Here is a 15,633-nt window from a genome sequence, read left to right on the forward strand (position 1 = left end):
AAAATGATAAGCACAAAACAGTACCTTAAAGGAGTTTTTTTTTTAAATGTATTAAAAAAATATTTCTTTAAACAGATCAGTTTCCTATGCATCGGACTAAAAAGGAATCATTTGACCCAGGGATCAGAAAGGCATATGATTCTAAGACAGGTGCATGAAAGGTAAGAATTGGCAAAACAATAATAGGCAACAGCTCTTTGGAATTTGTACTCACATATTACATCTGGAATTCAATTGGCAAGGTACTTAAATAATAGGCTGCTACCTCTTTCTATTAGGTACAGGAAATACTGAAGTCTCAACTCTGGAATGAAGACTTTCTAAGGGAACTGGAGAATTTCTCTGTAGGTGGCAGCATGTATCCATTCTACACAAAAATGTTGAGCACTGAAAACTGCAGTTTTCACTTGATGACAGCACTGCAGAGGCTTATATTCCTGGCAGAAGCCTGCAGCTCCTCAAAGTCAGAATGACACACAAAAGTCTAGTGATATGAATCTAACAAGCCACTTGATTAAACTCATCCTGTTGTTTTTCAGCCCTTACACTCTGGAAAGAGCATCCTTTGATTCCTTGCTGATCCTTTTGCTCCAGCAGTCAATAGTAACATGGCCAGAAAAGCAATGAGAAACCAACAGGTCTGAACATGCCAACCAAAAAAAAAAAAACCAAACCACAACCACCAATCAAAAGATCCCACCTTCAATATAATCATGCCAAAGGCAGCTAAATTCAAGCGCAGAAAGAAAACACAAAATATTTTAAATAAACTGTAGTTGAGAGTCATTCAGTCTAGCAGTAGGGCTTAAAAGCACAATTGTACAACAGTCATCGAATGCTAAGAAGTCCTCATGGCCCAACCCACCCTTTTACTTTCTGCATCTTAGTTCAAAAAACCCCATTAGTAGCAGACTGAGCACACTTTTCTGTTTTGGAACATAATCTTCCCCGTTACATCCTGCCCCTCTCTTAATGTCTAGGTAAGGCAAATACAACTTTCCCACCACTTATAGAAAATTATTTCAAATTTATGTCATGTTGTTACAGCTGTTGACTTCTACCAAGAGGCAGTGAAAACCTTCATGGATACTTCAGTGGTTACTCCTTTTCCACTGACTGGGGTTTCAAGGCTGTTCTGTGCACTCCAGCCCTGTCTAACACTAGCTAAGAGGGCGCTAAATAAGCTGGGAGAGTAAAAGCCTGTATTCTGCTCCAAAATACAACAGTAACAGGCTTGATAAAAAACAAACCCACGAAAAAATTTTAAAAGTTTAGTTTCAACAACTCTGCAGAAGGCTGTTTCTGAATGGGCTCTCCAAAAAGAAAAATACATATCCAATAAATAGTAAGGACCATAAACAAAACTAGCCAGAAGCAGGCTTTTCAGTTGATTCCAGCCATATGTGTTGGTAGGCGTGTTGCTTCATCACAGGACAACTCCAACTCACCTTGTTTATGGGCTGTAAAGACATGGAAGTCCAAAGGCAAATACTGTTCTGCTAATCTATTCCTAGAAAGTGCCTCCAAAAAAGCCTTTCATAGATGAGAAAGATGGTTATAGGTGAATATGTCTGGAGAAGGAGGAGGGGAGCCAGCTTTCTGAGAGCTTGGCATAGCTGACCTACACAGAAAAAAGAGCCTCTACAGCATGTGTTCCAAGGAATGAGGCTTGCAATGACTTTATTTTATCCATTCTATAAGAGCAAAACCCACACTATTCCTTACAATGACTTTATTTTATCCATTCTATAAGAGCAAAACCCACACTATTCCTTACAATGAAGTCCAGTCTTGACATATCTTCTGCCAGCTACACTAATGCCAAGATTTATTATGTCGAGACAGCCCTAAAGACTCAAAAACCATGCAGAGATCAACAGTTACTGTTCTAGAAATGCTGCTGTCCCAGATACAGGATAAGAATGCATGAAGACAAGGGGAATGACACTACATGGCCACCCACTAATGTCCTTAGGGAAGGGGACAGGGAAAAAAGGCCCTTTCACTTACAGTATCTCACCTTTATCTTCTGACACCATCTCCCTTATATTTTTAGAGGTATAGTCCCTACTGTATATACATAAAATGAGACACAGAGGGACTCTCCCATTTCTAAGGAACCCCTTCTAAGTATCCTAACACTGGAACACCATTTACTTTTATCTGCCTCTGCTGATTCTTGACAGAGCACAAAGCACACACCTGTGCACCATGGCAGATTGTTTAGCTGAAGTACCTACAAAACTTTCAGTGCAGACACAGGGTTAACTCACAGTGCAAGGCTGCCCTTAGCACACTGCCTAATTAGGGCTAATAAGCAGTTCAATCTTCAACACTAGCAGGACAATGAAAACCAGCCCACAGTATCTTGCAGTAAAGACATCAGTCACTTCTCCATCTGCACCTGTACAAATTTGACTTCTCCAACTCCCCATTGAAGTGAGCTGTGATTTCCAGAGACAGTAAAAGCTAACAGGGAAAGTGTATTTCCTGTGGGCACAAGAGGAAACAAATATGGTAAATGAAAGCAAGTCATTGTGAACAGAGGACACAGGAAGAAGTAAGGTCTAAAGACCTCATTTATCTTACCTTCAGGAACAGACAGTGAATTGGACTTCACCAAATGTGATAATAACCCATTGCAAAGTCTCCCATCACAGAATATCATCTCTCTTCATGCAACTGGGGGCCAGGTCCTATCCAGACAAATACCTGTAGCTATTAGTACTCACTAAATTCAGCATTTGCTGCCCAGCCTAGGAAGAGGTGGTAGCCAACACAGAAGAAGCTTCTCAGTCATGTAAAATTATTTCTACACTGGAAGCATCCAGCTGCTGTGGCAGCTGGCCTTGACTCCAACCACTTCATGTGTTGCTAGCAAGGCAAGGTCCTAGATAGAGATCACTTACATCCTAGAGATCAAAGTGAAAAAACATGGGTTAACTGAAAGGCAAAGGAAATTTGAGTTGCCTGAAACCTCTTTTACAAGGCTTCTACTGAAACATCTTTTCAGAATTTCTAAGCCTGTGTTTTTTCCCACTCCTGGAACAGTGACCAAACTAACAAAACTGCAGTGGGTAATAATTTTGTTTAAACAGGTCACCAGGGTTCATCCCATTTCTTACAAAGGAAAAATAACTCAACAACCCCCCAGCCACATGGCAAGGAAAAGCATCATCATCTCCTTTCTCACTTTCTCCTGTCCTTGCTCAGAAATATTGCTGTGGGACATGGCTCAGGAATAAAAAATTAACAGATGCAGAGATCCAGAACTGAAAGTGTCTTCTGGAAGACCTAAATGAGAGCGCAGCACCTCCACACAGTTCCCATCTCTGTCTGCTCACTCTGATGAATTTTTTCAGAGACAAAATTGGAAACTTCTGAAATGACCAACCCATGACTCATACCACCGAGCTGCTTGTTCAGCCAATGTCAACTTGAGGTGAGATTCCCTGGCTCTTCCTCTGATTGGGCTCTGCAGCTGCTGGAAGACAAGTCTGATAGGGTCCCTCATATAGAAGCAGTGCAATCTGTATGAGGACTAGAGTGGGTAAAATAACCAAAGAGAGAAAGTTTTGAGCACAATCAGAGATAATGAGCATTGTGATTTCTTTTGGTCTTTATGAGAACCACACAAAATGAAAGCAAGTACACTTCCAGACAAAGTCCATTCTAACCTCAGAGTAAACAGCCCCACTGTATTTTCCCAAAACAAAGATACTGGTGATAGTGCTCTCATTCTCCTGGTGTTTTATAATTACAGTAGTCTGAAAACTTGCCTGCTCAGGGTCTAAATGTAGTCTTCTAATAGATTTCACAGATAAGGCCCTGATTTCATTTCCCTGTTCAGTCCAAATCCTTACTGCAATCACTTCTGCTCCTGATACTTAACATTCAGTTCTTTTGCCCATTTCCCTTCTGCGTCTCGCCTTCTAAAAGATGCTCCCTTCTCTTCCACAGATTTTCTCCTAAAGCAGTAGAAAGGAAAAGATTAGACTTTATTAGACAACTCACTTTTTTCGAGCTCCTTTTGCAGTTCTGAACATGCAAGAACCAGAGAGCACAGAAAGTGTTCTAGGAACCCAAACCTTCCAGACATAAGGTTCTGCTCTCCAGTCAAATCCAGAAGTTTTGCCCAATCACAGGAAGCTCATAATCAACATGGACTTCACTTTAAAACCCACAAAACTTAACACATTATTATGAACATCTGCATTTATAACTAGCATGTAGCTAGACACTTTATGGAGGAATACAAGAGGTTGTAAGGAGATCTTTATAGTTACTGTTGCACAGTCAGAAGTAGAGGAACCTCAGTAATACTCTCTGGCCTGTGCAGTACGCAAAGTCAAACCAAAGGAGCCTGGTTCATCTGTTTTGCACTGTACTTAGGGGTTATCTTGTTTATTTTTTAAGAGTATCATTGAAAATATTAAATACAAACAGGCACATAATTCTAACTTGCAGAAACGAACCCTTCCGATTGTCATTGACTAAACCCAAGTAAGAAGTAAAATATATTACTGCTGAGAAACTGGCTTCTTAAAATCCATGATTATCTGCCTTTCAGTTGTAAAAGCCCTGAAATTTATGTGCTTGTATGCTTCAGCTTTCTAAATTTAATTTTCTGCAATGCTGTCCCTATTGGATATCTTTCATAGTCCACCAAGTATCTCTCTAAACACATGGGAGCAAACCACTCACCTTCTTTAACAATTACATCAAGGAGGGGCAGCTGCTGTTTTGCTTGATACTTTGCAAATACACAGCTCTGCATTATCACACATTAATGGTGTCAAGAATAGAAAAGGAACATAGTGACTGACAGAACTGTAGGCAGAACATCCCAGGCTTACTACCAACTCTCTTGACAGTCATCAACAACCCAGTCCACACATATCTCAGTCTCTGCAGAGGCATGTTGTTCTCAGAAAACTACCAGGCAAGAAACCTTCGGCTCAGAGCTTGTGTAAAAGCTCTGGCCTCCTGCTTTGTGCTGGATTGCTGTTCCCCAAAGCAAGGCAGCTATCTACCAGGGCACACAAGAGCTCCCAATGGCACACAGCTGGCCAGTTCCATCAGACTGTCAACATCACAGCAGAGAGAAGAGAGAGTCAGTCTAAGAAAACGAGTGTTTAATCAGGAAACGAGAAGAGACGAGGGATAAGAAACTGATTACAGGAGAGTAATACCCCAGCCAAAAGAAACAGGATTGTACAACTTGTAACAACCAGGATCAAAACATTCTATGAGCCAGCAGTGCCCAGTGAGGGACACTCCTGAGAAAGAGCCCAAGCACTTCTGGCAGTCTCCAGGCAGCTCAGCGCAGTCATGGACTGACTGCCCAAGCTCCAGCCTCTGCCCTCAGCTGCTGCTTGCAGAAAGCCGCCGAGGTGGCCCTGGCCCTGCTACTCCAGCCTCAGCTTCTCTCAGCAGGAGTTGCTGAAAGGGATGGAGGAAGCACTCACTGTGCACAGCAGTCCCAGCCACTCCCAACAGGAGATGGTGTGTGGAGTAAGAGAAGCCCATACAAAAAAAAAAAGTTTACATATTTATAAATGCCAAAATAAATATTTAAGACAGAATCCCCAACCCCTCTAACATGTGCGCAATCACACTGCAAACTGCTCGCAGGACAGCCTCCTGGGGCTCAGGGAAAAAAGCAGTGACTACACCACAGGGCAGCCAGCTCAACTTCCTTCTCATTTCCTGATGCTTCTGAAGCCTGCAGCCCACTGAAAAGGAGGAGGAAGAGCGAGCAAAGCAGAGCGCCAACACGCAACAGTGCTGGAGAGGAATGTCATGGTATAAATACATCAGATCAGTGGTTTCCAACAAGTTAAAACTAAAATAAAAAAGACACCAGAAGGAAGGATGGTGTAAATGGAACTACAACTATGTTGGGCAAAGGGTTGTGTGTCCGTGGAGCTCCGCCTGATGTCACGGTGAGAAGGTGGTCATTTCCAGAGAGACTCTTTGCCACAGGTCCTTCGTCTGCTTGCTGCGCTTTAGGTTCTGGATAATATCATTAAACTGCATCATGCCCATAGGAGTCAGGCAGAAGGCGCTTCTGGCGCTGCGGATGGCATTCACAAAGTCATCGTAGTCAGCTGGAGTGAGATGGATCGCCCGATGGTGGATGTACTGGATGGGAACAGGGAAAGAGCCTTAAGGTATTTGCTCACCACTCTCATGCCGGTGACTCAGAGGACTCAAGCTCCCAGGGCAATATGTCACATGATCCTGTTACCCACCAGGAGTCCCCAGACTCAGTGACTCTGGCAGAGGAGAACTACCTCAAAAGCCAGCAGTGCTGTATCCTACGCCCTCCAATACAGCCAAGGCCAGTGCTCCCTCAGAGCACCAAAATGCAGCACAAGGCATCAGCAGGTGCTCTCCCCTTCATGAGCACTGAACTGGGCCGTAGTACAGTGCTAAAGGGCCAGGTAATGCTCCACACCACCAGCATCTAACCCTCACACTTCTCATTCTGCAGGTTACACATGGGGGACCCAGCCTGCTCACGAGACATCTGCTTTGCTAAGGCATACGGAGTAAGTGGGTTTATGGAGTAAGGCTTACACTGAGTGGACGGGGGGCTTGAAAACACAGCAAAGAAAGTTCAGAAAGTTTAAAAGCAGGGCTAGCATTTGGAGTGAGGAAGACACAGAACCACCCCAGCCTTCATGGAGAGCACAGGAGGCAAGAGGCCTTGGAAGAAGCAGTACAATGAGTTCCTCTGTATGCAGCCTCCATACAGGCAAGTGATACTTATTCTAGTCCCTGCTGAGGGAGAAGGATGCATCAGGCAATGGAGCAGTTCAGCTACCAGTACCCAAGGCCCCTTCTCCTCTGCACATGCACATACAGGCAGTATCTGCAAGGTAGGTAACAGCCTGGCAGCTTTGACAGGCAGGAAGACAGGCCACAGTTTACCTGCAAATAGGCCTGTTGGCACCTCTGCACCAGCTGGTGGAAGGCTGGGGTGCGCAGGTGGTTGTGCACATGGGCAGGGTTGAGCCTCTGTAGAGCTTCCATGATGATCTCCTGGAGCACGAAAGGGCTCAGCACCCCCTTGGCTGCACCAACGCAAAACTGATGCACGTAGTTTACACCTGCACAGGAAAGAGAAGTCAGAACAACAGTGTTAGAATGAGAGACACACAAGAAATCACATACTTCCCAGTAAGAACCTGGATCTGGAGCACCTTCTTCTCAGTGTAATGCATCCTCCAGCAGGCTTGGGGGAGACAGGCTAGCACACTCACAGGGACAAGAGAACATTCTGATTTATCCATAAAGTCTGAGGAGAAACCAGGTACAACCTCAGTCACTGTATTTCAAAGTTCAGCTGCCTTTAAGGAGGATATGAAAGAAAACTGATGTGGCAAGGTAACTAGAGAGACACTACACCTTCTCCATTGTTTTCTGTCTGCCCATCCAGGAAGCACCTGGATGCCCCAGCACTCAGGCCTTAAGGAGGCTGTAGACACGGCTTCCTTCAGTGGAGCTTTGCCAGTAGGAGCAGCAGAAGCTGTGCCACCAGACAGGCTGTTTGTAAGGGCGGTTGGTTTTTTCAGTTCTTACTGCTTATGAAAGAACTAAAAACATGAGCTGACAAAAAAGATCCAAGACCAAAACGAAAGTAAAATCAAAAAAAAAAAAAAAAAAAAGAAAAGAAAAAACCCCTCAACAATTGGTAGTTTGAGCACCTATTGCTATAAAAGGTTCTTTACAGAAGGTATAAATGTACCTAAGAAAAAGGAATACCTACAATATAGGGGAAAGAGAAAAGAAAGAATTACTGTTAAAGAATGGAAGAGAGACACGCTCTGAACCCTATCCAATCTCATGTACTTCATCCAGTGCCTCAAAATTCAACAGCATGCCCACAGAACCCAGAAACTGGACAAATGGCTGGATGAAAGAACCGTAGGGATCTTCTGAAACACTCTCAGGAATGGGATCGACATCAGGTTCACCCAATCTCTGAAGTTTCACTCCTTTGAGAGCTTTTTCCCACCATGGTCCAAATCCCAGCAAGTGAATTTCTGTTGAAGTACTGCTCCGAGCCTTACCTAACTTTGCAGCTAACCCAAGGAGCCACTTTACATCCTCTGTGTAGGGTGGGCTGCGGGAGAAGTTGTTGGGATGGTCGTTGTGAGCTCTTCGGCCAAGCATCTCCAGAGCCAGCATCCCTGTGAGAAAGGGGCAGCCACAGTCAAGCAGCACTTCTGCCCAGTAAGACTTAGTCCAGCATTTGACTCACTGCAACACAACCTGAAGGCCTGCCCTTCAGCAACAGAAAATTCCATCGCTGCAGAGTCCAGACAGAAACAAAAGGCTCCTCTTGGAGCCTGCCAGCACAGAAACTATCTGCAAGAACATCTGGATCTGCTGCTTCAGGCTGGGAAACCTGCACAGCCATCACCCCTAACTAGAGCTGCAATGAGACACTCCACAAGCACCTACCACAGTGTCAAGCAGACAGCCCCAAAAGCTGCACCACAAGAGGTGTCCTGAAAGCAGTGCTTTTGATCTAAATTTTGCAACAGAGAAGCTACTCAAACCAACCTGCTCTGCTGCAAAGACAACAGGCCAACACTGAGTTGCAGTATTGCCAATCTGCAAACATTTCACCTACGCCATTACAGTTCTTCAGGTAAATCCTTCCATTTAAACAGGTCTCAAATACCAACGTGTGCCGTGTCTTGATCTTCCAGACCTTCTTCTGCGCCTGTGCCTCTCTGTTATTCAGGCTATTAAATGCCCTTCATGGCTTACCACTTACCACTGTGATCCTTTCAATGACAACTGCACCCCTTTCTAGCTAACAAGTACTTTCTGCTCTAGCTTTCAACAAAAAAACTCAAGCAATCTTCAGACAGCTTTCCTTCCCTTTTCTTGCTGTTTTTCTTTCTTTGCTGGCTTTGCTCATCTTAGAAGCTCTCTTCTCCTTCCCCAAGTATCCATTGGGTTGGACCACAACTACGTACAAGTAGTTTACTACCTACTACAACAGTAGCTTACTGAAATCTAAGCTCACTCACAAACCCTAAGACTGATACCCTTGTAACAATGGCAGTTCAGGCACAGACTACCTCCTCATAACCAGTATGACTGGGAAAGGAATGCTAATTACACACCCACACTTCACAAAATGTAAGTTCCCTCTGCATCTCTCTTCAACAACCTAACTGGAAAGGCACAGGGCACACCCCTCTGTGCCTCTGAAAACTCAGCTGGTATTAGAGGTGTACCTTCACCATCCATGAGCAGCAGGAGCCAAATACCATTTTTTCATATAGTCACAACTTGCACAGTCACATCCTCAGAGCCCTATCCAGACTCCTTTATGTACATCTGCTGAAAGGCAAGACTCTTCTCAGCTCTAACCCACTCAGCTTTCTCTTCTGCTCTGATTGTCCTGAAAAGCAATTGTTCAATCTTCTAATGCTTTACCTTAATTTTTAGCCTCCACATATGAACATCAACTTGCTTTTCCCATGACCTTAAGATGCCATCACTCCCAACAGTAGCAAATTGCCAAATGACAGTGAAAACCTGCAGCCCTGCCCTGAACCCCTCTCGAGGAGGCTGTAGAAACCCACTTGGCCATCCTTACCAACTCGGTATGCGGAGTGGAGGTAGTGCAGACCCTGGGGGCTCACAGGCTGACTGTGCTGCTCATCCTCGGCAGGAAAACCCCCTGTAACAAGGGAGTTGGGCTGTGAGGACAGAGTTGTCAAGGAAGCCCCCTGAATCGCTGGGAACGTTGATCCTGCATGGACACTGCCTACTGAAGAGAGCAAAACAGCAGCATTAGGACCCACCACCAGCCTAAAAGAAAGTTTACTTGGGACATCATCTCCTTCACGTGACTGCCCCCTGTCAATGTAGTGTTCTGTTCCCCTAAACAGAACAATACAGCAACCAAAACCCACAGACTTAAAACTGAAATACCATGGGCCAGGAATATCTCTGTTTTGATTGCAAGCTGGGCCTGAAGGGGTCAGTTACACCTCTTCTGCAGTATCTCACAAACACGCACAACATCTGTGTTTTACATGTAAACGCATGTGTTGACTCAAAGGTCTTTGCTATTATTAAATGAAATGTTTGGTTCTGCTTTCTTGTCCCAGGAAACAAGCACGTGTATGTCTACACCTGATGAGAAACTGCTGAGAAAAATTACTGAGCGGGAGCAGTATTAAGTCACTCAAAGATCAAGTCCAACAATGCAAGGTTCTTCCACTTTTGCTGTAAGACAGCTGTCACTTCGTTCAGGTACCATGCAGGAAGAGTGTTACTGGAGGCTGACCTCCAATCCATCCTTGGAAAGAACAGTCACTGCATATACTGGCAGCATGTATCAACAGCAATAACAGCAAGGAGACTTGAGAAGCTGTTGCCTTCAGACACTTAGCTAGTATGAGCAAAATCAAGGGAAATCACAGGTTTCAAGTGCAAATCCATTGCATTGTACCACCTAAACTTGTACTGACAGCAGTTAATACTGAGTCAGTAAGCTGTACTCTGACAACAGGCTCAAGTTTATCTAACTGTCCCTTCTCAAGAAAGGTACAGAGAGCAAAAAGCAAGGTTTGCTTGAGAACTCCAGAGCAGACATGCCATTAGATGTGTGCACGTTGTTACCCTTACTTCACAGTTTCGTTGTGGTGCTACACCAGCTTGAGCAATGCTCCAAATTCCATTTTTTTTTTCCTCCACCTTTACCAGTGAATGTTTGAATACCTGAGAACAATGTGCCTCCCAGGAAAGATCCATCTGACCTCCTCAACCAAGGAGACGTAGAGTGCAAACAACCCACAAAGTGGGGCAAAATTCATGCTGCGTTTGAAGCCTGGCCAAGGACAGTAACCCACAAGAATAAGCTGAACTATTGCCAGAGCTCAAGTATCACCACATGACTACATACCTCAGGAACAGTGAAACAGTATTCTAAGAACTGAAAACAGAAGTTTATGCAAGCCGTAAACAATGGCAACTGGAAAGGGTGGGGTTATTTTTTCCTTTTATTATTTTAAGTATTCTAGGATGAATTACCACTTTCTCGAAGGTTCATAGCTCTTTGGAGGAGTATAGAAATGGTTTCTCACAATTAAGAGTCACAGAATCAGCTCAGAACTAAGGTCAGCTGTTAGATCCTAAGGCCTTTAGGGCTATTCTATTTGCTTTTGTGGTGGCTTTTTGGCATCAAAATACAAGATAAAATAACTGAAAAGATTCTCCTGATACTCTGAATATGAAGGAAGCCAACACAGCTCTCAAGTGTTTTTCCACATACTGGTCTTCCAAGCACCTGGTGAGTTGCAAAACACTGTACAAATAGGCAAACATTACAGCTTCTCCAGTGAGGGGATAAAGACTGGGTCAGCCATGACCAACTGGTGGAAAACCCCACAGCAATGACAGCATGTCCACAATTCAGTCAACATCTGCTATTCCAGTGCTACACACTACTTGATGGATCTTCACCACCACTGAAGTCCTAATGCAACACGAGAGCAATCATTCCCATTGCCACGACTCTGCCAAAACATCTGTCCTCTCTACACAAGTTCCACATTTTGGGTACTGGCTGTCTCCAATCTGTCAGGCAGGAAAAGACATTTATTAGTGCTTCTGTACGAAAGTCTGCCTGCTCCCTGCTTCCTGCACTCTATCCACCTGATCCAAAGGAATCACAAGAGCCTACTCATGATCATCTGTGCTCACCTTGCCCAAAGAAGAGGGGGAATTAAGCTCTTATAAGTCAGAAAGGTCAGGAGGGCTCCAAACATGCTTTGGACTAAAGGCCAAAACAGTCTTATACCGGAAATTTAGCTAAACAGAAAGAAATCTCTGCTAGCTGAATCAGGCCCCCTTATGAATCCCAGTACCCCTGAGCATGCACATCTTTAGAACAGGGTGGATTTGGCCAGAACTCTTCAGAGCAATAGCCCTCATTCCACCTGCAATCAGTGAGGAACAGGACTTAACTGGGGTACAGCCCCAAGACAGTTAATAAACCTGTGCTACACACAGCCCAGAGCTGTAACACTTACTCGCTACATTGGAAGACAGCGACAGTCCCGTCTCACTGTGATAGGGATGCACGGCAATCTGCGTCATGGACGGGACGGGCACACCAGGGAAGGACACTGCTGTAGCTGCCAGCGATGGTGTTGTTACAGAATAAGGGTACTGCGCTCCTATGAATGCTGGATGGACACCCTAAAACAGAAGGTAAGTAACAGTCATGTCTACTTTGCCTAAAAGTCTAGAAATTGTTAAAAACACGGTGTCCCCATGCAAACCCCAGAGCATGGAAAGTCCAGTCTGACAAGAGAAAGGAAGCACAGGAAGAACCTTGCACCATATGAGCATTACATCTGCTTGCTCCTCCTCCCATTAAAAATCCAATCAGTTTGCAGAAAACCACTCCAAGATCTTCAAAAATAAGCAAAGGTTAAAATAACCTTTATTTGGTTTTCCCTCTGTAGTCTCCATTTACCTGCAAGCTATCAAGAAAACAAGCTTTCTGTCCAGTGCCTTCTGAGAAACTACAGAGCAATAGAAATTAAAAACTACTGACGTATTATATTTTATATTCTCTTGAGACTTAAAATGCAGCCACAGAAGGCTGCATATCTGAGTTGGGAGGCCAAAGTAAGTACCACCAACTGGCAAGTAAGAGCAGAAGTTAGATCTTAAGTCACGGCAGGTCTGAGCCCCATGCTCTTCCCAGTCTGACTTACTCCCTCTGAAGCAGCCAATAAGGTCACAGTAAATGAACAGGGCACAGTCAAAACTCACCTGTGGGTATGCTGAGCCAGGGACCGGGAAGACAGCTGGGCGTGGCACGTGCTGGATAGTGTGTCCAATATACTGGGGATTACAGGGGATGTGAGTCTGAAGGGTGGTGTAAGGGTGGAGACCCTGTGTGTGTGTATGTGCCATTGCCGGCCCTGCCACTGTGTGCTGCTGGTACATGGTCGACCCCACAGAGATCACTGGCATGACTGTTGCTGCCGCAGTTACTGCAGCTGCCACTGTCACAGTGGTCGGCTCCGAGGTCACCCGGTTGTCCGTCAATCCACGTGCTGCTTCAGACGTGGCCCGTGCTCCGCTGGCACTGCAGCCAGTGGCACCTTCTCTCTGGGCTGGGGTACCGCCAACAGTCTGTTCGTAAAGCCAGTACCACTGATGAGCTACTTCAAACAGGACTTCTGGGTACACACCACCTCCTTTGGCTGCCTCTTCTACTGCCATGCAGGCCTTTTCCAGCATCAAGTTGTCCTGGGAGCAGTGAAACAAAAGCAGAAGTTAAGAATGTAAAACCAGAAACACAAGAAGGAAAAATTACAACAGGAGAAAAGTATCAGGCACTCTAAAATGACCAAACGGATGCTATTCTGCTGCTATGCAGCAGAATAACCAGTGTTATTCATGAAACATAAGAAATACAAAGAACTGGTATTAAGGCTGTGCAGTATTAAGGAGCCAACCCCACAAGTAACAGCAGCACATCCTTGATGCTAGAAATGAGTTGCACTAGCCAGTTGTCACATGATGCTCACCTGTTCCTTACACTGCACCAGAGCCCTCTGGATCTCATTTGGGTTCAGGGCATGGGCATGAGGCAGGCAGCTGAGCGCCAGTTCAGCAGCCGCCCGCACCATGTTGGAGTCTCTGGCCCGTGAAGCTCTGTCTGCCAATGATGCCACTTCTGGGGGAGTTAGATGTCCATCCCAACACTCGACCAAGATGTTCAAGGCAGCACTACCAATCTCCATGGCCTGCCCTAAGAGGAAGAGAGAAGACTCTCACACCACTGTATGCCCAGCACAGTTACAGTCAGCTTTCCCTCAACAGCAGGTGCACTCCTCACTTCCTTCAGGAGCAGCAATAGAGCCCAGTTGCTTCCCTTAGGCTTCAAATCAAATTTAGGCGCTTCCTCCCAAAACACGACAGACAAGAGCCCTCAATAAACAAGTGGTGAGTGAGAATACGGTTTTCAAAGTTAAGCTTAAGATGTATTTGAAATAGTGAAAGGAACTTGCTATAGCTGATTTTAGTACCTACAAACCAGTTTGGACTGTCAGTCTATTTCCATCATGTCAGGAAAACATGAATTTTCAAGGGTGTGTCTTTCAGGCTCCTAGAAGCCATATGGATAGGTAGTACATTTGGGTGCAAACAGAAGGAGGAGGAAAGTGAAACACTGAACACAGCCAAAGAGCACGTTCTGTCTCTTCCGCATACCCCTGAAGGTGAAGACCAGTCCCTGTGTGAGAAGTGGGCGGTTTGCAGTACAAACATGAAGCAAGAGGTCACAAGAACCTTCCAGGCCAAAGCAAGCACCACTGGGGCTCAGCTCCTATTGCCAGCTGTGTGAGCTGCTCATGTGGTTGCTACACCACATCAGCATCACCATTTTCAGGACTTGTCTCCCTGCCCTTGTTTAAGGGCTTGTCTCCCTGCCCCCCTTCCTGCCCAAAAGTAAGCTTCCCAGTAAAGTTTTGCTGTAACCTGTGATCCAAGAGACATGGGAGGAGTAAGTTCGAGAGAGCCAGTTGGGAGACACGAAGTTGTGCAGCCCTAGTGCATACAGCCCGATCTCAAAGGCGCAGAGGTGAAGGTTGCGGTGTGGTCCCTGGTGCCCACCGCTGGAGGAAGGGTGGGTAAAGATGGAGGTACTGCTGTTTCCACCTGCTTTGATAAGGACTGTCTTGGCCAATTCAAAGTAGAAGTGAGCAGCTGCCTCTGAGGGCTGGTTTGGGACATGAGGAGCATGGCTCTCCAGACGCCTCCCTTTATACCTAGAAGAAAGACAGAGGAATCTTTCAGACAACAAATACCCCAAGTTTGCTAGCTGGAGTGCAGAGTTCCTGTCTTTAGGGTCCAGAGGAAACAAAGGAAATTTTCCCAATAAAATACTTCCTGATGCACACATGCTAGCTCCCTGAGATCAGGCCTCGAGGTTGCCTCTGTGCATTGCTATTATTCATTACCTGCCAACTTCCACGGTCTTTGCACGGGCTCCCCCACTGGCTCTCCTACTGCCACTGGAAGAGGAGGATCCCAGCGAATCACTTGAAGAACTGCTGATGCTGTCGCTGTCCTGTCCTCTGCCCCAGGATGTTGTTGCCCATCCCCCACGCAGGGGACGCCGACTGAGCGTTGGAGAACTGTCAGAGGTGGTTTCAGGAGCACTGCTGTCAATACTAGCCATGCCTACAACACCAGAACCAGCACAAATGTCACCAGGGTTGGTAAATGGAATGCAGGTAGGCAAACCCCTAACCACATCACCTGCAGAACCAACTAAGATCAGTTGTGTTTTTAGACAACTTATGGTTGCCAGGCATTCACAGCAAATTAAGAGATTAAATGAAATCAGTTTGGTCACAGACATCAGTGTGATTTTGTACTTCTTGGATTAAAATCCAGAAGAGTCTAAGAACAATATATCTTTATTTCCCCCTTCACACCATCACACCGCCTCACTCCATCTGCCAAGCTTTGTGGCAGAGTGTAACAACAAGAAGCAAATACACATACAAAGTCGAGGTCCACGGATTGTATGAGTATGAAGAAAACCCTTCTGGTATATGCTACGCAATCTTC

The 15,633-nt window shown here is 45.3% G+C and overlaps 1 protein-coding gene across 2 annotated transcripts in view; it reads right to left on the minus strand.

Moving 5' to 3' along the window:
- Positions 1-5,114: 5,114 nt before the first annotated feature.
- ZSWIM8 (zinc finger SWIM-type containing 8) overlaps positions 5,115-15,633 on the minus strand; it is a 57,710-nt gene continuing 47,191 nt past the window's right edge. Inside the window, exons 18-26 of one of the 2 annotated variants that reach the window (XM_027649359.1) lie at positions 15,018-15,240; positions 14,536-14,825; positions 13,584-13,807; positions 12,820-13,302; positions 12,069-12,237; positions 9,626-9,799; positions 8,079-8,198; positions 6,937-7,115; positions 5,115-6,144 (exon numbers count right to left, since the gene is read on the minus strand). In XM_027649359.1, the coding sequence (XP_027505160.1) occupies positions 5,941-6,144; positions 6,937-7,115; positions 8,079-8,198; positions 9,626-9,799; positions 12,069-12,237; positions 12,820-13,302; positions 13,584-13,807; positions 14,536-14,825; positions 15,018-15,240 (2,066 nt within the window). In that variant the 3' untranslated portion in view covers positions 5,115-5,940. The remainder of the gene's footprint in view (positions 6,145-6,936; positions 7,116-8,078; positions 8,199-9,625; positions 9,800-12,068; positions 12,238-12,819; positions 13,303-13,583; positions 13,808-14,535; positions 14,826-15,017; positions 15,241-15,633) is intronic. The other variant, XM_027649360.1, reaches the window with a different exon arrangement.

The sequence above is a fragment of the Corapipo altera genome, unplaced genomic scaffold, assembly GCF_003945725.1.
Source record: "Corapipo altera isolate COAL_440 unplaced genomic scaffold, ASM394572v1 53, whole genome shotgun sequence".
Classification (NCBI taxonomy): Eukaryota; Metazoa; Chordata; class Aves; order Passeriformes; family Pipridae; genus Corapipo; species Corapipo altera.